At 40.3% G+C, this 23,909-nt stretch overlaps 1 protein-coding gene across 1 annotated transcript in view; it reads left to right on the top strand.

Annotated features, from left to right (window-relative positions):
- The first annotated feature begins 287 nt into the window (after positions 1-287).
- The window catches only part of LOC140483647 (copine-9-like), a 404,134-nt gene continuing 380,512 nt past the window's right edge, over positions 288-23,909 (top strand). The window contains exon 1 of the mRNA XM_072581965.1: positions 288-407. Within this exon, the coding sequence (XP_072438066.1) occupies positions 331-407 (77 nt within the window). The 5' untranslated portion in view covers positions 288-330. The remainder of the gene's footprint in view (positions 408-23,909) is intronic.

Raw genomic sequence — 23,909 nt, 5'->3', positions numbered from 1 at the left:
CTTGCAGAGGTGGAATTATGTGCACTAAATTGTAAACACGCTCTTCATTAAAAAAAAGACTTTTACTGACTCGCTCCACCTTAAGGCATTGTATGGATGAATGTTTCCAAACTGTCAATGGAGCCCCCTCTCTGTAAAGTTGCTCAATGATTGTGGGTTCCTAAGTGATGACTGAGCCGATATGTTTGAAATCTTGTTAAAGGTGGGAGTAGAGTCTGGAATGGTCAGGCGTGTGATGTCATGTGTGTGTGAGAGAGGGGGGAGTTAGTGAGGGGAGAGTCAGACTGAGAGAGAGAGAGAGAGAGACAGCAACAAGCAAACAGGGAGAGAATGGCATCTATTGGAGACTTCGATCCGCTTCAGGCCAGTGTCCCCGCCACCAAGATCGAGATCACGGTGTCCTGCAGGTGAGGGAAGGGGCTGAGGGAAGGAAATGAGGGAGGGGGAATGAAGGAGAGGAGGGGAAAAGCAGAAAGGGGTCTTGCTCGCTACCTGTGAACAGCTCCCAGCCTTCGGCAGAAGTTCCAAACCTCGTCTCGCCTGCGTTTTCCGACAATTTTTTTTTAAAACAGGAACGATAAAGAATGATCTGAATGAACATTGCGAGGGGAATGTGCAAGTTTGTGATGCATTCAATTCAAACCCCGTGGGTTTTTAAAAAAAAATAAAATGAAACAGCGTGAGATTTGGGATAGCTCTCTTTATTTCAGTTGTTAAGATTCCTTTCTCTTCTTATTTGCCTGGATCCTGCTGTAGGTTGTGCGTTATAATGTATGTGGTAAGGAGATGGGTTCCAGGCGGACTGTGCAGATCCTGTTGTGTGTGGTTTGGAATCTGGCTGCTTACTTCTTGTTTTGTTGCTGAGGCTCCGGGGATTGGTGCTCGGACCGTCCGTTCCCACCCCCTCCCTATTCAAATATCATCCACTCCCCCCTCGAATGTCACCCACCCTCTTAAGCATCATCCACCCCCTTCAAATATCATCCAACCCCCTCCCCCCCCCCCAAATATCACTCACCCCCTCAAATGTCACCCACCTCCTTCAAGTATCACCCACCCCCCCTCAAATACCATCCACCCCCCCAAATATCACCAACAACCTCAAATGTCACCCACTCCCTTCAAATATTATCCAACCCCCCTCTCAACTATCACTCACCCCCTCCTCAAATGTCACCCACCCCCTCCTCAAATGTCACCCACCTCCTTCAAGTATCACCCACCCCCCTCAAATACCATCCACCCCCCTAAATATCACTAACACCCTCAAATGTCACCCACTCACTTCAAATATTATCCAACCCCCCCCTCTCAACTATCACTCACCCCCTCCTCAAATATCGCCCACTCCTCCTCAAATGTCACCCCACTCCCTCCTCAAATATCACTCACCCCCTCCTCAAATATCACTCACCCGCTCCTCAAATACCACCCACCCCCTCCTCAATTGTCACTCACCCCCTCCTCAAATATCACTCACCCCCTCCTCAAATATCACCCACCCCCTCCTCAAATATCACTCAGCTGCTCCTCAAATATCACCCACCCCCTCCTCAATTGTCACCCACCCCCTCCTCAAATATCACCCACCTCCTCCCCAAATATAACTCACCCCCTCCTCAAATATCACTCACCCCCTCCTCAAATATCACTCACCCGCTCCTCAAATACCACCCACCCCCTCCTCAATTGTCACTCACCCCCTCCTCAAATATCACTCACCCGCTCCTCAAATATCACCCACCCCCTCCTCAAATATCACCCACCCCCTCCTCAAATGTCACCCACACCCTCCTCAAATATCACTCAGCTGCTCCTCAAATATCACCCACCCCCTCCTCAATTGTCACCCACCCCCTCCTCAAATATCACCCACCACCTCCCCAAATATAACTCACCCCCTCCTCAAATATCACTCACCCCCTCCTCAGTTGTCATCCACCCCCCTCAAATATCACCCACTCCCCTCAAATACCATCCACCCCCCCAAATATTGCCAACACCCTCAAATGTCACCCACTCCCTTCAAATATTATCCAACCCCCCTCAACTATCACTCACCCCTCCTCAAATATCACTCACCCCTCCTCAAATATCACCTACCCCCTCCTCAAATATCACTCACCCCCTCCTCAAATATCACCCAACCCCTCCTCAAATATCACCCACCCCCCCCAAATACCATCCACCACCCCAAATATCACCAACACCCTCAAATGTCACCCACTCCCTTCAAATATTATCCAACCCCCCTCAACTATCACTCACCCCCTCCTCAAATATCACCCATCCCTTCCTCAAATATCATCCACTCCCTCCTCAAATATCACTCACCTCCCCTAACATCATCCGCCCACCTGAAGTGTCACCCACCCCCTTCTCAAATATCATCCACCCCTTCCTCAAACATCATCCACCCACCTCAAACGTCACCCACCCCCTCAAATATCACCCATCCCCTGCTCAAATATCATGGTGCTTCTCATTCTCGCTGTCTTTGCAACATTCAGGGGTCACTGATAAGGTGGTTTAGGATTTATGCACCAGTATCATATTGGCAGTACGATGTAGCACATGTCTCCACCAAATTCCACCACATAGAGTGGGAACATGTTATTAGCAATACTGGCGTATGAATACTGGATTGGTAGCACCAACAGGAGGCAGTAAGTGGCAGCATCAGATGTTGGTAAATGCCAGCACATACCCAGGCAGATATGTCTCTCTGTGTTTATTCAGCCTCATCAAATCACAGCAAATAGGCTTTCTGTTCAAGGAGTGGTTAAATCTAACATATGGATTTTGTAATCTGATAGTGGCACAAGAACTGGATACCTCTTATTGCAATCAAGGATTAGGTGCACCTTAGTTTGAGTAAGTGAGAAATATAACCATAGGTAGATTTTATAGCAATATGACAGAAAAGACTGATGAGTACAATGATTGTGGCAATGAACTGATACATAGTGGCATGTGAAGTAGAGATATCACAGCAAGACAGTTCAATGCCAGCACTGGGTTGCAATGTCCAAAACAAATTACAATGAGGTGGTAAATTGTGTTACAATGGAATCTATATTGTTTGCAATATAGAATGTGGGAGTTGTCATTTGCAAATAGATGGTGCTCAATATTGCGACATGGAGTATATACATAACATTGAGAGGGCATGATGAGTCAGGACACATGAGCCATTACAACATTTGATGAAGACAACAATATTCTTCACCATTAAGAATTTGGTAAATGACAACACCCAGACACAAAACATTCTCATGTGACTGCACAGGAAGGACTCAGTTGAACAAAGCCATGCAGAATGAGTCAGTAGGAAATATTATACTTGCAGGCAACTGGTATGCAGTTCATTGACTTGACCAGCAGAGGTACTACTAAAACTGAGTACGCAAAAACTGCAGATGTGAAAATCTGAGCTAGTTTGGAAGGTGATAAGTAAATGGTCCCTTGCAGGTGAGAGGGCAAGTTGCCTTGGTTTTTAGTGTTGAGCCATCCCTGTACATTCCATTCTAATCCATCTCCTGACTTCTGCGTCAAACAATCAGCATTGACACATTGTGGTGGGGCAGATCATAGTTTTGATCTGCAGCATAGTAGCAATTACTGGTTTTGAAATGTTGGTGTATGAATGACCATGCCATTGTAGAGGAAAGTATTGCAGGGGAAGCCAGTCGGTCAAATGATTGGTTGTTAATTGCTGCCATTGTGTCTCTTTGGCACCAGAATGGTGCCTGATTGTCTCCAGCTGTGAATCTGATTGCCAACTATGATTGCAGCCAGAATCCTACTTTATAATTTTTTTTGGTCTAAAAATAAGTCTTATCTCCATTCACCAGATTCCCCTGTAAATGGTTGATAATATATCTTGTTGAACTAAGCAATGTCAGAATGCACACAACTCTCTTCATCTTGGCAACTACGATATTGAACAAATAGAATGCTTTGAAAAGTAGATATTTCTCAGGAAACATTAACTTACAGATGTGATAATCACAGTCCTTTTTTACTGGTCCCACACCAGATTAAAACACATATACCTGATTACAGGGCTCTGTCTTTAATCAACATTTATTTTCCAAGGACATGTTTAAACTTTGTGTCCCTCTTAGCTCAAGTTTAAATTCAGTGTTTTGTGCAAATGAAGGATTTAGTTTATAATTTATTTTAATCCTCACTTCAGTATCAAGCATATGTAAAATGTCTTTAGGATTTTATCGTGAGGACCAAGTATTATTCAAATGAAGAAAAGACAACTAATTTGCACTTTTTAACTAATTACCTCTAACACAGTAATTAGTATAAGAAATATGTTTTGCTTAAATTGGTGGGTTTGAATTTTCAACTTTTGTTCATGACCTTCTTTCAAACTCGAATAATGATACAGTGTTTCCAGTATTTGCTGCTATTACTTCAACCATTTTAATGCTCTTATGTTTAAGTACTCCCTCAAAAACAAACTAAATGCAATTATAACCATTTGTTATAAAGTACAGATGTTCAAAAGGAAGCATTTCAAAGTCTAAAGTGCTATTTGTCATGTAAAATGCTGCATTGCTAAATAAACACTTTCAGTAAAAATAATTTCATTTTGACACTGCACTCTGCTGGTGGTGGTGGTGGTGTGTGTGTGTGTGTGTGTGTGTGTGTGGTGTGGTGGTGCAGAATCAGATGTAGACTTTTCAGTTTCTCTGCTGTGGTGGATGCAAGAGTTGTGCATCTGGTGGTGAGAGCACCTGCTATGCTTAATTAAATTGCTGGAATTCTTGCTGTCCTATCATTCTAAGGCAAAGCAAGTGCTGAAGATCCTGAAAACATAATCTTCAAGCAAAATTTCTTTGGATCTTGGCCCAAGGATGTTTTGGGTCTGTTGTCTTAGAAAGAGGAAGAATTTGAAACAAACTTGTTGGAGTGCTTTGATCAGTTGCTTCTTGCTATCTGCCTGATAAAAGTTGGTTAGAGACAAAAAAAACTGAAGATATCTAATAATTAAAGTTGGTATTGATTATTGCTTGTGAGTTTGGGATCAGTAGCAAAATTGAGCAATTTGGTTTTCACTTGTATTTCATATGGAGTATTCATACATCAACAACTTGCATTATATCACACCTTTGCTGCAATAAAACATCCCAAGATTCTTCAGAGAGTTTAATCAAAGTTTAATGCAGAACCATTAAAAAAAAACTTTTATAAGTTGACTATAATCACAGTCAATGTGTGGCAAATTTTAATAGCAACTGAAAGGAGGAAGGAGATATAGAGGGGTGGAAAGATATAGGGTGGGAATTTCAGAGATAGGGCTAGGCTGCAATCAGAAATGTCTGACACCACTCTAAGTTGTCTCCTAACTACTTTCCACCCTTGTATTGCACCAATCTGGAGTTGATGAATTACATCAGAAAGCTCAATCAAGGTTTGCAGTTCACCTTTTAAGTGGCAATGTTGCCCAGTCCTTAAAAGACAACGGACTGAGGGCCAGCGTGATAGGGCAGTTTTAAAACACTCTTTGCCAATCTGCTGCTGAATAATAAAAGTAGACGCCGTAACATTTAATCTTGCATTCCGATTACTTGGAATTTATTTGTTGAGGAGGTCTTGTGGTATTCCTATCTCTGAGTCAGGAGTTCTCATGTCAAGTCCTGTGCCAGGACCTTTTGACCATGGAATTTGTGTTTCTAACATGGCCAAACAGGTTAGTTGTTATAAAAGGACATTGTTATGTCCTTTTATTACCTTGATGATGGGTAGGAAGAGCAGGAGTGTTACTTATTGAAGACTGTGGCAAACACTGTAGAAAATGTTTCCAGTAGTGGGGGACTCTCTAACTAGGGGATGGAATTACAGAATAAAGAGACACTCATTTAAGTGAGATGCGAATAAATTTTGTCTCCCAGAGGGTAGTGAACGTCTGAGATTCTTTAGCCCAAATACCTGTGAAGTCTAGATCACTGAAAGTATTAAACAGGAAGTAGAGTTGTTTAAATATCAGGGTGGTGACAACTATGATGGGTTAGAACAAAAGAAGGTTTGAAGCCTGTGGTAGATCAGCCATAATGCTGTTGACTGACAGGGCAAGCTTGAGGGACCAATACAACAAAAGTCCACAGTCCAAGTCCCCTCAACAAGGGCAGAAGAAAAGAGAGACAGTATTTATTTGAAATTACAGTCCTAACCAATTCAGAATTTATACACTAATATTTTCAAAGCTTCAAGGCACAAAGTCCAAAGAACTCTAAACACAATTAAAACTGTGCTTGCTGGGATTCAAGGACTTGTCTTGCCTGGACTTGGGAGCTGTATGTGGACCACAGACTTTATTTTGACACTCCCAGTGAAATGCGTTGTTAGGACAAGTCCTGTGTACTTTGGCACTGCGTCTGCTTTTGATTCTGTGACTCTTAGGACAATTGTTGCAGCAGGTGTCACAGGTCAAACAACATCATCTTCTGCAAAGCAAGGCAATGCTCCTTGTACCCAGTCTGGACGGGGTGAAGGGGAAGAAGAAGAGGTGAATCACTTCTACCTGAAAGTAAGACAGAAAGAGGGCAAGTGCAAGTCTTTTCATTGTAAAGGTTTTGATACTCTGGGTATTATCGACATGCATATTTATTGAGAAACCAATGTTCATCTTGCAGATACTACTAAAGCTGAAAAGAGTAGGAGAGAAATCTTGATAATGTGGGAACTGTACGGTAGATTAAATTGTAAAATATTTAAATCTTATTCTATCAAATTAGTAGTACACGGTGTATTTTGAGTCATGGCCTGAAGGGTCACTGCAGTACCTAAGTAGTGGTAACACTTTACTACAAAGGTTATTTCGTTGAAGCCTTACTTGTACAGACTGCAATACCTACTCAGTAGCTAATAGTTCTTTCCTCATTCTTTGTCAGCTCAGTATATGTAGAGTGGGGGTTGGAAGATATATGTGTGGGGCTGTTTTGTGTTAGATGCCTGGTTCCATACCTGCACTGCTGCCTTGAGTAGGCGAGAGGCCACAGCGTTGGTGGAAGACTTTAACAAGCTGATGGCATCAATGATGGGGATTGTAAAGTCACAGTTGCTGAAGTATCTGTTTGATGATGTTTGAAATGGGTGAAGAAGAGACATTTAATGCTATTTTCTCTTCATGGACGTTCTACTTGGAAATTAATTGGGTGGAGGAGAGTCCATGACAGCTAACTTGTTTTTTTTAATTTCAAAAATATGCTTTACTCATGAAAAATATCTTTATGTACATACATACATAGTCACAAATGCAATTCAATTTGTACAGTAGCATATCAAGGAAATGAACAAACATTAGATTGACTCTATCCAAATAACACAAAGACCTCTCCTACATATAAAATACTATTTTTACATGTATTTCAGGCACTAGGATGGTCCAATAACTGAAAGGACCCCCAATTAATTGAGATATGGTGAAAGTCCTACAATCTAAATGCAGTATCATGGCAGATAGCATTGAACTGTGCAGCATAGACAAAGCAAGCAACCATTGGATAAATCTTACTGTTTTATCTTTATTTTATCAGAATGGAGCAGCTAGTTCCATAAAATTAGTTTTCACTGCCAATCGATCATTTACTCATGCCTTTATTCAGTTTTCTGCTAGCTGACAACAAACCCTTTGTTTTTCTTTGTGTTCTTGAGTTAAGTATTGGTGTCCTTATTTGTATCCATCAGAGTGAGAGCCTGTGGAGAAGCAGCTATGAGTTTGCTGGGCCTGCACTGCTAATTTATTCTGCATAGGTTAGATTCTGTGATATGAGGTGAAGCAGCTGATATGATCAACTGAGGAGCCCCGATACAGATTTCTACAGCTGAGGGTGCCCTTTTACTTGGTTTCTTTGTTGCTATTCTTCCCATGAATAGCTGGATTTGCTTTTGACGGGTAAAACAAGCTGACAAAATACCAGACCCACATTCAATATACCCCATCCACAGTTAGGGTTTCTAAAAACAAAGTCTAGTTTCTGTCTTCATATAGGGCACACAGCATCCAATTTAAACACAACAAGTACCAAAACACAGTAATGACTAGGTAGTTGATTTTTTTTTAACATTTGTAGACTAAAGGATAAACGTTAGCAAGGATACCAGAAGTAACTCCATTGTTTTTTTAAAACGAGTGCCATGGGATCTTTCATATTCACCTGAGAGAGTATTCAGTACTTTATCTGAAAGAATATCTCAGACAGTGTGGTCCTCTCTCAGCACCATGCAGGGGTATTAGCTTCGATGTTTGTACTTCAGTATTGAAGCACATAGCATGAAGCCATGAACTACTGCTGCATGTGTAACAATGCAACCGATTGGTTGTAGTAATGACACTCAAGGGGAACAAACCAGTTCTTCCTGATTTGTACCTTATGCCTGGAGAAAGTGAGGACTGCAGATGCTGGAGATCAGAGCCGAAAATGTGTTGCTGGAAAAGCGCAGCAGGTCAGGCAGCATCCAAGGAGCAGAAGAATCGATGTTTCGGGTGTGAGCCCTGCTTTTCCAGCAACACATTTTCAGCTAGTGCCTTATGCCCTCAAACCTTCCCCTTCACTTCCCATCCCTTTTTTTTGTCAATACATCTTTGTTTCTACAGGAGGGCTGCCAAGATTTTGTATTTCCCCATTTTTGGCTGACTCTTAATAGTTTAGGAGTTGGTTTAACATTCCCCAGGGCATACTCTTGCATGATGTTGTCATGGGCAAGGTGGAGCACTACTGGACAGAACAGAGAAGACATAGGGCAGCATTTACTGCAAGCAGCCTCACAGTTAACGTCTACACTGATATTTAATCTTCTGGGAAACAATATCTACCTTTAATTCTTTCTTGTCCTATCCAGATAATTCATTCCTGCAGGCTACTGCCAGTCTGACAAAATAACAGCACATTCTCCCTGTGTACCACACATTGCCATGTCAATCATCAACACCTTAACAATGCTGGCAACACCATCCAAGTGTATCATGACTGTAGCCTCCATACATAACAACCATTGATATTGTATATATCATGGTTTAGACAAGTGCACACAAGCCAATCTACTTTTCCTTAACTAAAATATGAACAAGTAGCACTCTATCTCAGCAGGTTTGGCAGTGTCTGTGGAGGGAGAAACAGAGTTAATGTTTCGAATCCATTACAACTCTTCTTCAGCAATATTAACTCTGTTTCTCTCTCCACAAGGCTGCTAGATTGCTGAATTTCTCCAGTACTTCCTGTTTTTATTTCAGATAACCAGCATTTACAGTATTTTGCTTTTTCTCTTTCTTAACATGGGAAAGCCCACACGTGTTCATTTTATACTTAGTCTCTTGCTTCTTCTGGATGGCAGCTGAAGGTTCGGATTACCAGAGGTGTTTTCCCGCTGCATCAAAAGAAGCTCATGAGACTGTGGTAATGCATCCTTCTCAGCAGTTGCTCTTGACAGTGACCTGGGGCTGGCTACTTCTTTCCCTGGGTACTCAATCTTGCTCGAAGAGTGTGGCGCTGGAAAAGCATAGCCAGTCAGGCAACATCCGAGGAGCAGGAGAATCCACGTTTCGGGTGTCAACCCTTCACCAGGAATAGCCAATCTTGCTGCTTATATTGGACTAAAATGAAAAGAGGCAAACATTATTCACGTTCTCAGCTATATGCTCCTTCCTCCATTCTGCAGCTAATGACTGCAGGCTGGTCACACTTCTTACAGACTGCACAGGTCATTCAGTTGCAGGCACCCACCTTCTAAAGGTTGGCCATTAGTGATGGTAGAAAATGGACAGACCATGGAAGTCCGTGTGGACCAGTGATGCAAGTTTAAATTTGCAATAGCAGTGTAATTCACTAGCAGACAATATTGTGCCAGCAGTTACGGTGGATCAGATTTCATGCATCTGAAACAATCATGTTGAGATTGTCAGTGATGTCACTTCTACAACCAAAGCCCTTGCTTTTGGAAATATACTGGGAAACATTGAAGTATGAAATGAGAACATGGTAGAAACAAAGATGTATTAACACAAAAAAAAGGGATGGGAAGTGAAGGGGAAGGTTTGAGGGCATTAGGCACTAATCAGAAAGAACTGGTTTGTTTCCCTTGAGTGTCGTTACCACAACATTCAGTTGCAGCCTAAGACTTGCTGTAACAAGGTGATCAAACCTTGATGTCATTCATGAGTCAGTGAAATAAATTCATCTTATAGGAGAGCTGCCAAGATTTCATATTTCCCCATTTTAGTACCAGGAATAATGAAAACAGCTAGATTCTCAAGGAGCATTCTTTACAGACCTTTACATTGAAAGCCAAGATAGTGGAAGAATTTGTGCATGACTCTCCCAGGTAACCCAAGTCAATAACATTTAATGCAATTCTTGATGAAAATGCCATTAAAGATCACCATGATGGTGCTCACCATGAGATTTGAGTTAACTTGTAAGATCAAACAAAGTTGTGTGCTCCTGTATGACTTTTGCTGTTGATGTCAGTCTTGTTCTCTGAAAAAGGAAGAGGTGTTTATGAGGAGGGTAAGTATTTTATTGCCCATGATCCACTTATCATAAAATCCCGACAGTGTGGAGGCAGGCCATTTGGCGCATTGATGCCCCTCTGAAGAGCATCCCACCCAGATTCCACCACATCCCTGTAAGCCTGCATTTCCCATAGCTAATCCATCCAACCTACACATCCCTGTACACTACGGGCAATTTAGCATGGCCAATAAACCTAACCTGCAGATCTTTGGACTATGGGAGTAAACTGGAGTACCTGGAGGAAACTGAGCTACTATGCCACCTTCATATTTTGTCCCAGTTTTTGGTAACTGGCTCAAATTGCTCCCTATGTGATTTAGTGACAAACGTTGCATGATTGTGCTCTTGTGAAGTACCCTGAGATGTCTTACTGTGAGAATAATTTCACACTATTGTAAATTGTTGTTGTATTATTTAGGTTGATAAAAAGATACTATGGGTGACCTGCAAAGAGTTGATCTTAGCCATTCCCTGTTATGGGAGTAATGGTGGTCAGAGCTTAAGACTTCCTTCCAGCATGAACCTCCCATTTGGCAGCATAGAGATTGCATTTCACAGTGTATGCACAATTTAGCAACATATTGCGCAGTTGTGTTGTATGTCAATGAATGCACTTGTCCACTGCTTAATTATTGCAAAGTGTAGAGTTATGCTGGCGACTTCAGGAGGAGATTGAGATGCATCCCCAAAACTTAGCACTTTTAAATGTGGAGCATGAGGAATGATCCCATAATCTATTGGCTTGAAGGTGCTGAGAGCTGTCATGTGACCCTGTAGGATTGCTGGATTGTGAATCACATTTATTGTTCCATTACCTTTGGGATCAGGATTCCAATCTATCCAAGACTGTTGGGATGAAAGTTTGTCAAGATAATGTGTAAGGCTGTAAGTAAAATCTCCAACATTCTCGCCTAATTCCTAGCAAGAGTGGTGTCACAACATATAACTGCTCTTATAATTCCATTCCAAAAGATGAAATGGTTCCTAACAAAATACTAACAAACCAAAACTAAGCTTTCATTAAAAATATCACTAGGATAAATTTCATTCCTAAATTAACAACCTCAGTCAGAGCTCCACTGGGAGGAGGAAGTGATAACTTCCTTTTGGTACCGGACAGTAAATGAAGCAATGAAAGATGAGCTTATGATTCCATTATACCAAGCACCCAGAGGAAATCTTTCCGCAAGGTTGGTTAGTTTGGTAAATGGAACAATCTTCACACTGGCATGGCAGCTGATACAGGATGTTGATTGGCAATGAGTAGAGGTAGCATCATTCTGTGTCTATCTCAAGCTGTAGCTGTCTTGAACATCCTTAGTGCTGCTCCGTGTCTGTTGTCTGATAAAACTAATATTTCTTCAGCAGCATAACAGAAACCTGCAGTCAAGGTTATTGTGTGATGAACTCCACTGGTTTATTACTAATTACCTTAACAGGGCCTTAATATGTAAAAAGCACATCTCTTCAATTTATTAGTGGATATTTATGAATAATATGATTCCATAAAGCTGTAATAATATATGAAAGTACCATTATATCCTACCTTCATCTTTTATTAACATTAATAAAGAAAGGAATATTAAAAAAGAGTAAATAATTCATTTTTCTAATGCTGATATCCATTAAGAGCACAAGCTAGAAGTCAAAGCATAAAAACCTGAAGCTCCTTTGATGTACTAAATAATCCAATGTACACAACATGGTTTTGGTTCCAGTGTTGGGGAGGGTAGCTTTGAAAATAATATTAACAATAAAAAGTAATTATTATTACAAATGTTAATTAATATAATTCATGTATTAATAATGACAAGTAATAAGTTTTAGGTGGGGTAAGCGAGGTCTTTCATTAAAGTGCTGCTCTTAATAAGTTGCTTTTCAGATTCTACAGTGAATTTAATGTAACCGCCTCATTATCAACATCAAATTTAAGCTCCAAAGTGTCTACATATCCAGCAATAAGACTAATAGGTAAAGATGTCTGCTTAGACTATTGTGAAATTTGGTTTTCAACAAAATGCAGTTTCTTTGATGTACATATGACAATTAGTAGCCCACAGTGGGTGTCAAATCGATAGCCATTAAAAACTTTATTGGATGGAGAATGTTTCAATTGATAAGCAAAACATTACAGAGCACAAAGGTAACGATAGATTGTTCCCAAAGTCAGAGTTCAAAGAGTTAAACTTAATGCCAAGCAGACAGATTGGATTGATCGGAAATGAGATAGGCAGAGATGAGCTGAAATAGGGATACTGCAGTTACTATACTGGCAAGATATGATTGAGTGAAACCTGATAGTTTGGGATTATAGATTGATGTGCACTGACAAGACAGGCATGCCAAGGTACAGAAGCAAAACTGGTACTGCTTGAGGCAGGTTGACTGAGTGTTTGAGACTCAGGCCCACTGTATGAGTTAAGACTGGTAATCTCTGAGCAAGAGATGCTCTTCAACCTATGCTGCCAGTTTGCTGAGAAATGAATGATTTGTCATGTTTTGTTTTGAGAATAAGAAATAGCTATTGCTGTAGAATACATATGTAGTTTGCAAAGTGATAAAGAACAAAGATGAAATGACTTTAGCTGTGAACAATTTTGTTGCATGATGCTGTTAAATGGTCAGATTCTGTGTCACAATCAGCATTGTAGACTTTATACAATCACCATCTCTCAACTATTGTTGTGTAACAACAACATAATGACAATAATATGCTTGGACCTAGCATGTACAGCAAGAAAGCACAGTTTCAGTAAGAGAGTCTGGATATATTAATAATAATGATTGAGGAGTAAAGTATAATCCAAGCTGTGTAAAATTAATATGTGTAGTCACTGTTCTTTGTGGTCTGTTGATTAATAAACTTATATTGTTGTTTGCTGTTTTGATGGCCCTGCTTTGTAACTCTACTTTGTAACTCAGTTTTTTATTAATCTGCGGTGTTGAGGCTTGTAAATCCCACAAAGCAATTGTAACTACTCTGAAGAACTTGAGGTGAACCAGTTAATCTGTCCCCTTTTTCTAATTGATGTTTCCCAACTCAAGTGAGGTCAGTGTAAATATTAGATTGAGTGTGGGAAAGAATCCCTGCACCTAAATAATTGACTAAATAAATAATTGACCAAAAGAAGAGATGGTAATTAGAATTGGTTTTATCCATTCACAGAATGTGGATTCCATTGTGAGGCCAGCATTTATTACCCACCTCTAATTCCCTTGAGAGGATTGTGGTGTGTTCTGTTTTCAAACCACTGCATGTTATGTGCTGTAGGTAGTTTCAAAATGCAGTGGGGATGCTCTTTACGTAGTAACAATGGCGGAATGGTATTATAGAATCAAATCAGAATGGTCTGTGATTTGGAAGGGAACTTGTAGATGTGGTGTTCCACCGTGTCTTTTCCCCTGTTTTTCCCAGATGTTAGAGGGTTTGGAAATGCTAACGAAGGAACCAGTGTAGACTGTGGATCTGCGTGTTGTAAATGGAACACACTACAGCCACTGTGTGCTGCCGGTAAAGGGAATGAATATTAAAGGTAGATAGGTCACCATTTTCAAGCAGGCTGCTTTGTCCTGAATGTCTCAATCTTCTTGAGTATTGTTGGAGCTGCACCCATTCAGCCGAATGGGATGTTATTCCATTACGTCCCTGACTTGTACTTTGGGAGTAAGGGGTTTGGGGTGGGTAGTTACTCATTGCAAAATTCCTATCCTCTGGTCTGCTTCTATAGGCACAATATTGTGTGGCTGGTTCATTTAGGTTTCTGATTTATTGTGAGCAATTAACTGTTCACAAAATGTTCACTGGTCACTGTTAAAGAGGGTGGTGCTGGAAAAGCACAGTAGGTCAGGCAGCATCCGAGGAGCAGGAGAATCAACATTTCAGGTGAAAGCCCTTCATCAGGCCATTCCTAATGAAGGGCTCATGCCAAAAAATGTCAATTTTCCTGCTCCTCAGATGCTGCCTGACTTTCTGTGCTTTTCCAGCAACATACTCTCGACTCTAATCTCCAGCATCTGCAGTCTGCACTTTCTCCCCCTGTTAAACAGCTGTTATTATTCTGATTGTTGGCTGTCACCCTGGAGAAGCAGGTGTGTTTGACTATGCAGAGGAAGCATAGGGTCAGGGCGAGAGTAATTTGGCTTCTGTTAACTTTGGAGTTCAATGAATTGTTCTGCCTTTTTATCAACGCAGATTACAATCCTGGGGGATGTTTGTGCTAAGTTTCTCCATCAGGGAATAATTGTTGGCTCCATTGAGAAGGAGGAAAGAGATCAAATTTTACTGTGGATTTCCAGCGAAAGGAATTTTCCTTTATTTGAAGTTAAGGCAGAAGTGCACAAGGCTACAATAACCAAGATAGTTCTTGTAAACAGGAGAGAAGGTTCAATGACCACTTTGCAGCAGTCACTGAGAGTGATCATTCTGTTAGTCTCTTCCATGTAATTCTGCCTCAAGAAGCAACCAGGGACTCTCCTGATTGGGGTTTTTACAGTACCTTGCTGTTGATACATTTTTTGGTGGGAGTAATATCCATAGGAACATCCATGAATCATCTGGTGACATGTTTTACTTCCCATCCAATTCTCACACCAACCAGACTTGAAGCCACCTCATCATTCCTTCACTGTTCTGGGTCAGCGCCCTGGAACTCAATCCCTAACAACACTGAAGATGTTTCGACTTCATATGGACTGCAGTGGTTCAATAAGGTAGCTCACCACTATTTTCTCAAGGGCAACCAGGAATAGGTAATAAATGAAGCTCATGTTCCATAAGCAAATATTCTCTCAACAGAAGTTCCATGAAATTGGCTGCTGAATATGCCTGCTGCTTTGAAATGATGTCAAAGTCAATTAATCCTGCAGCTCTTCTGAAAAGTGCATGTGTCATCTGATGACTATGCCCTGTTGGATGGGAGTCTCTTGTGATTACCCAAAATGACTCATTACCATGAAGGTTGAGTGCAGTTGTCACTTGCACAGTCCTATCAACAGGTATGCCTATGGGAAATGTCACATCTGATCACAAGATCTTTCATGGTGATTCAGAGGTGGCAGAATGGGAGTGAGGGATTAAAATCTCCTCAGTAAATTCACACTTCCACAGGCAGTATCAGTCACAAAAAAAGTCCAAGGCTATCTGTACTCATTACTAATATTGAGAAATGAACGTCTCCAGAAAGGCATTCCCAGCTATTACAAAATTCAGTAACCTTTTGACTGAATAATCCATGCCCTTCCCCCAAATTAGGCTGATAGTGACAGCAGCTGCATCTTGCATTTCTTATTCTACTTCAGCCCAGGTGCTGCCCTATTGTGGCACAGTGGTAGTGTCCCTATCCCTGGATATGGAGGCTTGTGTTCAAGTCCCACCTGCTCCAGAGGTGTGCAATAGCATCACTCAGCAGGTTGATTAGAAAAATAGGTTAATAAAAACCAAATTGGCTCAGTTGCTAGCTTGTTATACAGTGGTAGTATCCTTACCCCTGAGTCAAGTCCCATCCTGCTCCAGAGATTTGTCATGACATTGCCGAACAGGTGCTTTGGAAACATCAAGGGAGGACAATCAAGACTAGTCCTCATTTGAATGAATTCAAGCTAGCTGCCTGGGAATTATGGGCAAGAAATGCAGAAAGGACAGAGGGAAATATCGGAGGGCTCGACTTCTGGGGTATAAAACCGAGGGGCAGGTTGATTTTCAACTTAAGTACTGACCTGGGCAGTGAGCAGACATAACTTATCACTGAAGGAACAATGAAAACTTTATGAAGTTATAAGGCCCAGCTTTACTTCCATTACCTCAGCAACTGATGGTAAAAACTGAGATGTGTCATTGAATTTTCCTTGTCAGACCTTTTTCTTGCTATAGTTTCTTGTGTCAAAAAATATTTGCATTCATAATATTTTTAAAACAATCATTTGTATTTTTGAAGATTGCAGCTAGATTTCAAGTATGCAGCAGTATCTTTGCTTCATGAAATAGTAATTTTGTGCATGTTTCTTAAAGTAGAAGATGTGCCTTTTTTACTGGGTGAATTGCCATGCATTTTGAAGCAGTGCTTGTTAAAGGATTAATGATAGTGCAGTGAACAATGCCTTTGGCTGGCCTCAGGTGGATTTAGGCAGAAAGCAGTCAAGAATCTGTACAATAAAGTGAATACTGTTCCTTACAGAAAACCCTCAGGAATCAGATGTATTTAGAGCTCTTTCTGTCTTTCTACTACAGATGGTAATACTGCAGAATAAAATATCAGACTAGTGCAAAAGATGAAATGTGTCACGATCGGGAAGATGTTATAGTTCATTGTTTTCATGATGTGTAGCAAAAAAAAACTAAATGAACTCTTTTGAAAAGTATCCTGTAGGCTCTATCACGTGATGCAGCATATCTTTCTGTCTCACATCATAAATCTTCAGCTCTGACACTATGAATCAAAGTATCTTGGGCTCTTGTGCCATGAAATCGATAACACCTTTTGTCCTCTGTCACCAGCCATTGCTTTTATCTTCTAAAGATATCAGATCACCCCATACCAAGTCAAACAAGCCAAATGCCAGATTGTTCATAATGATAAGTAAACCAATCTAAAAATATAAATCAAGAATCTTGTATATTGTACACAGATTATTGATCTTGTGGATTTTGAATTGGTAATTGATCTTGAGGTTAAGATGTCATATGAAGGTCTGTACATAATGCTCGAATCATTGAACAGTAGGCTATTAATTGTCCTTGCATTCTTCTAAGTAAACAAGATCAACTACTGGAACATTTAAATTTGTTTTTAATTGAGATGAAGATTATTACTGCTACATTCAGGGAGAGCTGCCCTGTTGTTCATGAATGAATATGTGCACATAGTAGTCTAGTCCATGAGTGGTCATGGCTTAATGCTCATGAGTTGAGAACCAGCTATGCTCTTTACTAGTAACGTAAAGGTAATGTTTGTGCATAGGATGATATTATTTTTCAGTGTCTCTTGTCCCTTTTTTCTTTGAGTTTCAATACAGAGATTAGAGGCCCAGTATTTCATGTAATATGTTTTAATAGCTACTGAAAGCAAGTTACAGCAGAGATCACATGACTATGTAAGGCACAAGTAAATAATGCATAGATACTGCAGACATTCTTATTTTCATAAAATCAATTACATGCACTACCATTTGTAGTTACCAGTTATCCAACATATACAGACAATAACACATATGAACATTCTTGAATGAGAACGTTTTTGTTCATTCTAACTTGTTCCACTTTCATCAGCCTTTGCACAAGCATTGCATACTTTATCTTTAACTCATGAAGGTGATCTAATGGAATGCATGCATGTTGTCGTTGGCTATTCATCTGGTATCTGGCTATATCTTGGATGATTTTCTGTCTCTGGGGAATGTCAGCCTCATTGTGATGAAGCTGCTCCTTTAACAAGGTTATGATGTCCTTGGCTATTTTTTTCAGAGAAATCGTAAACAACACAGACTCCAAAATGTCTGGAGGTGAAGGGTTTTAGGACCAATAGCTAACAAATACTGCCTCAGGCAGAGGTTTTCAAGTATAAAAAAAACACTTGTACAATGAAAGGGCAGTTGCCAGTTCTCCCAGATTAGGTTTCTCTGGTTTGGTTTGGTTTTTTTGCAGTATTGTGAGAAGCAGGTCCAGGCTAGTACTCTCTCTATCTGACTTCTCTCCTGTAAGAACCTGTGTTTTATTCTACTTTTTGTGCCAAGGGGTATTTATGCGGATTGTTGCAAGTATTTGGAACAGGATCTGTTGGGTTTTCTGAGAGGTTAAGTTATTCGGTATTCTGTTTTCTGCTGTTCGTATTTCTTTCAGTAATCTTGTAAATAAATTCTGTTTTGTTTAAAACTAAGTGGTTTGACTGGCTGCATCACTCCTGGAACTATACACTATACACCTGCTTAAAACAACGAGCAAAGTTAGGGTCTGGGCTACCTTCTTGAGGGGGTCTGGCCTGGTCCATAACATCATGCTGACTGCTGTTACTGTGGTAAATGTTGCTGATCCATTTCTCTTGCTGGATATCAAGGGACCTCTGAGATTAAATAGTTGTTCTGTCCTCTGTGCTGTTGGTGGCATCATATCTTCCTCATCTAGTGTCTCGAGTGAAGGAATAGTTTTTCTAGTTGTTCAGAAATGCCTGCCGTTGCGGTGATACACCTGGCCATTTATGTTCACTGCATACGATTGAGGATCTACACAGGTCTCAAGTTACCTACCGACTATTCAGAGGATCACAGAATTATTACAGTGCAGAAGGGGATCATTTGGCCCATCTATTACCCAGGGCCAATCTCCTGTCTTTTCCCCATATCCATGCACACTATTTCTATCCAAATAATGATTCAATTGAACATACCTCCACCATATTTCCAGGGCAGTGGATTCCATATACGAATCACTCACTGTATGAAATTAGTTTTTCCTCAAATCAGCCTTACTTCATTTACACATTATTTTAAACCTACACTCTCGCATGCTTTTTTTCTTTGTAGTGGGAACATCTTTCCCCATCTATTTTATCCAACTTATGCATGATTTTGAAAACCTCCATCAAATCGCTTCTTAGTCTTCTTTGGTCCAAGGACAACAGACCCAACTTCTTCAATCTATCCTCATCACTGATAATTCTCATTCTGGGAACAATTCTTATAAATCACTTCTGCACACTCTCCAATACATTCACATATTTCCTATAATGAGGAATTCACAACTGTTCACAATACTCCAGCTAAGTTCCAAAAATTTAAATAGCACCTCCTTTCTCTTGTACTCTATTCCCTAATTAATAACTGTTTTATTACCTGCTCTCTCCGCCTGTCCTGCCACCTTCCTTGATCTCTGCATCTCCGCATCAATTTCTCTCTTCTCCCGCACCCTTCTAGAATTGTGCCCCTATTTTATATTATCTTTTAATGTTCTTTTAATCAAAGCACATTACCTCACTCATATGTTCTTGTTTAGAGTATGGTATGTTTGCATCTGACTCGCTTTTTGATACTCAGCTCAGGCAATAATTGGACAGTTTTATTGAAGTGAAATTTGGCTTTCTGTCATTTTGCATTGCCTTTGTCATTCTCTCCTGTTACTACTTCTTGTTTCAGTCGTTGTTTTAGCAATTGAAAGAAAAGTTTGTGTGTGGAGTGACATTAGCTGGACAACTTTTCAATCATTTAATAAATATACTTCTCCAGTCTAAAATTGCCTGGTGTAAATCTGTGCTAGACTTGCTCAATTTGTTTTTACAATCCTTTCAGTTATTTTCACTGTTGACAACCTTTCCATTTGTCTGGGGATCGAGTGAAGGTAAGGCTGAGATCCCAGTCATTGAGGCAACAACTGATTCTTGACTCATGAATTGAGGGGCATTGTTGCCCATAACGGTATTTGGAATACGATAATCACTGTTGTTTTCTTAGGACTTCTACAATCTTACAAGTAGTCACTAGCATCATCTTGTGTAACTCCTAGCAGTCAGAATAGTAGTCAATGATGATGAGACAATAAATTCCTGTGACTGTGAAAAAGTCCATATCAAGCTTCATTCATGGTCAGTTTCGAATGCCATGAGTCACGAAAAGCTCTTTAGCATGCTTAACATGCTATTTCTTACATGCACTGCACTAGCTGAAGTGGTTCTTAATCATATTGCTTATGTTTGACCAGTAGAACATTTTATTGCCTTCCTCAGACTAGACTTAATTCCTTGATGACTTCCAGGGATGCACTCCTGCATCTCTTGTCTTATCTCCTTAAGAATATGTTTCTATTATCATTGGCTATCACTTCATCTCTGTCTGCCCAATATTCTCTTACAGCAACTGGTGTGTCCTTGGTGATTTCAGATCATTCTTTCATCACTACTTCCTGTAGCATCTGGAGAGTTGCACATTGTTGTGCAGTTTGCCTGTTTTGAGAAATATGCTTGCTTTTCAGATTAATTGTTCCTCCTAAGTTGACGACTTTCAGAGCATGGTGAGCTCTCATTTTTTGATTCAATTGAAAATTGCTTCCTGTCCCATGCCCCAACGTGTCTGCACATTCTTGACACTATACTTTCTTAGAGGCTCAGACACTGATGATAAATTAGGCAAGACTTTTGCTATGTAGTTCCTAAAGCCAACGAATTGTTGCACCCGTTTCTTATCTATTAGTCAATGCATCCCTGCTATCATTTTCTCCTTGTCAGGATCTAAGCAAAAAGCATTCATGATATAACTACATGTCTTCAGGCATCTTCGATTGCATTTTCTTATCGTTGTTGTATTCTTTTCTCTTATCACACTTTTTCTGATGTTCCGTGAAGAATGCCTATTTTGCTCGCATGCTTAATGTCAGCTACCAACTCCTCAAAAAAATGATTCATCAGCCTTTTTATCTTGCTCTTTCCATCTTATAAGATCTTCTGCATCAGTCAGGCTGCCTGTAGCTCTGTTTTGTCTTTCAGATCTTGAAGCAGCTGAAATTCTACATGACAGATGCTGAGTTTGTCTCACACTCTCTACTTTGAGATGGTATTCACCAGGAAACCGTCTAAGACTTGTATAAACATCTTTTTAGTCATCTGGGATCTTTATAATGACCTATGAAACACTATAAATCTCTTTCAGCATGTGGAGGTTTACCAATCCTAGCTTAATATTTGCTTCAGCTGTGGTGAGTCGTTTTTGCTTAATATTCTACTATTTATAACTGCCAGTCTGCATTCCTCATTTGACTCTTAGTTAGCTGTTATTTCAGCAAATATCCTCAATTTTACCTTCATCATAAATTTTTAATTCTCCAAACCTGATGCTACCAATTTGTTGTAAGGGTGTAGAATGATTACAGCCATAGAGTCATAGAGTTGTACAGTACGGAAACAGACCCTTCAGTCCAACTCATCAATGCTGACCAAATATCCGAAATAAATATGGTCCCATTTGCCAGCATTTGGCCCATATCCCTCTTAACCCTTCCTATTAACAAACCTTCCAAAAATCTTTTATATTTTGTAATTGTACCAGCCTTAACGACTTCTTTTGGAAGTTCATTCCATACACGCACCACATTCTGTGTGAAAAAGTTGCCCCTTATGTCCCTTATAGATCTTTCCCCTCTCACCTTAAATCTCTGCCCTCTCGTTTTGAACTCCCTGGGGAAAAGACCTTGTCTATTTATCCTATCCATGCCCCTCATGATTTTATAAATCTCTATAACGTCACCCTTCAGCCTCCGACCCTCCAGGGAAAATAGCCCCAGCCTATTCAGCCTCTCCCTATAGCTCAAACCCTCCAATCCTGGCAACATCTTTGTAACTCTTTTCTGAACCCTTTCAAGTTTCACACCATCCTTCCTATAGCAGGGAGATCATAATTTAATGCAATATTCCAAAAGTGGCCTAACCAATGTGCTGTACAGCTGCAACTTGACTTCCAAACTCCTATAATCAATGCACTGACCAATAAAGGCAAGCATACCAAACATCTTCTTCACTCTCCTATCTACCTACAACTCCACTTTCAAGGAACTGTGGACTGTGCACTCCAAGATCTCTTTGTTCAGCAACGTTCTCCAGGACCTCACCATTAAGTATATAAGTCCTGCCCTGATTTGCCTTTCCAAAATGCAGCACCTCACATTTATTGAAAGTAAACTCCATCTGCCACTCCTCAACCCATTGGCCCACCTAATCAAGATTCTTTTGTACTCTGAGATAACCTTATTTATTGTCCACTACAGCTCCAATCTGCAAACTTACTAATCATACCTCCTATGTTCACATCCAAATCATTTCTATAAATGACAAAGTGCAGTGGACCCAGCACCGATCCTTGTGACACACCACTGGTCACAGGCCACCAGTCTGAAAAGCAATCCTCCACTACCACCCTCTGTTTTTTACCTTTGAGACAGTTCTGTGTCCAAATGGCTCGTTCTCCCTGTGTTCTAGATAATCTAACCTTGTTAACCAGTCTACCATGAGGAACTATGTCGGACGTCTTACTAAAGTCCATATAGATGAAGTCCACCAATCTGCCCTCAATAATCTTCTTCATTACTTCTTCAGAAAACTCAATCAAGTTAGTTAGACACAATTTCCCACGCACAAAGCCATGTTCACTCTCACTAATCAGTCTTTGCCTTTCCAAATACATGTAAATCCTGTCCCTCAGGATTCCCTCCAATAACTTGCCCATTACCGATGTCAGGCTCACTGGTCTATAGTTCCCTGGCTTCTCTTTACCACCTTTCTTGAATAGTGGCACCATGTTAGCCAACCTCCAGGCTTCTGGCACCTTATCTGTGGCTATCGACGATATCAATTTTTGGAATCATCATCTTACATCTATACAGTGACTATTTCCATAGGCTTCCTTTGCTTCTTTCTAACTAAATACTAGCGTGGAAAGTGATTCTACTGCTGGTTAAAATATTGCTGTCTACTTATTGGACATGCTTCCTTTACTTTTGTATGTTGCCCTTTGCAACACTTACATTCTATACTCTGACTTCGATCGTTTTGCTGGCAGTTCTGCAAATATTTCTTAGTAGGGAGTTCAAACTGTCTCTTCAAAGCCTTCAAAACTTCTCCACTCTGCCTTTCCTGTTCTTCAGAGAAATTTAAGGAACAAACAGCTTGTTGCAGTCTTTCCCAACTTATAATGGAGTTGCTATTTTTAATTGTTTCAACATCATATTCAGCTCTGCAGCCACCCTCATAGCTTTATTCCTGAGACAAGACAAAATTCCACTTTTGTCTCATGTTGGCATTCACTTCAAGAGCAATCAGAAAATCCATGGCCATCTTGACTCAACCAGTAATTTAAAGCTGCTTTTCCAATTGATCCTTCCTGCTTCTCACAGTATCTAATTCTGTTACAGGTTTGAAAGTCCACACAATTTCAGGTGATCATTATAACTTTGAACATCCACACAATTTCAGGAGTCCACTTCTGACATCATGTTTCATGACTGTATTTTAGTGGCTACGATACCTAAACTGAAAGCAAGTTACAGCAGAGGTCACATGATTATATTAGTGATGAAGAGGTGCTGGTGTTGGACTGGGATGGACAAAGTTAAATATCACAAAATACCAGGATATAATCCAACAGGTTTATTTGGAAGTACAAGCTTTCAGAGCATTGCACCTTCATCAGGTAGCTAGTGGAGCAGGATCATAGGACACAGAATTTATAGATAATAGTTTCATACAACTGATGCAATATAAAAAAAGGTAACATCTCAGCTCAAACAATCTGTAAGCATTCAACCCATGTGACAGTTTATACTTTGGAAATGGAACCAGTCTGACTCAAGATTGGAATACATAGGGAAACTAACCTTACACTTTAACTGCATTGTCTGAGCTGAGATGT

This window comes from Chiloscyllium punctatum, chromosome 12 (genome assembly GCF_047496795.1).
Source record: "Chiloscyllium punctatum isolate Juve2018m chromosome 12, sChiPun1.3, whole genome shotgun sequence".
NCBI classification, from domain to species: Eukaryota; Metazoa; Chordata; class Chondrichthyes; order Orectolobiformes; family Hemiscylliidae; genus Chiloscyllium; species Chiloscyllium punctatum.
Note: the sequence above shows the minus strand (reverse complement) of the source record. Positions and strands in the feature narration are given on the sequence as shown.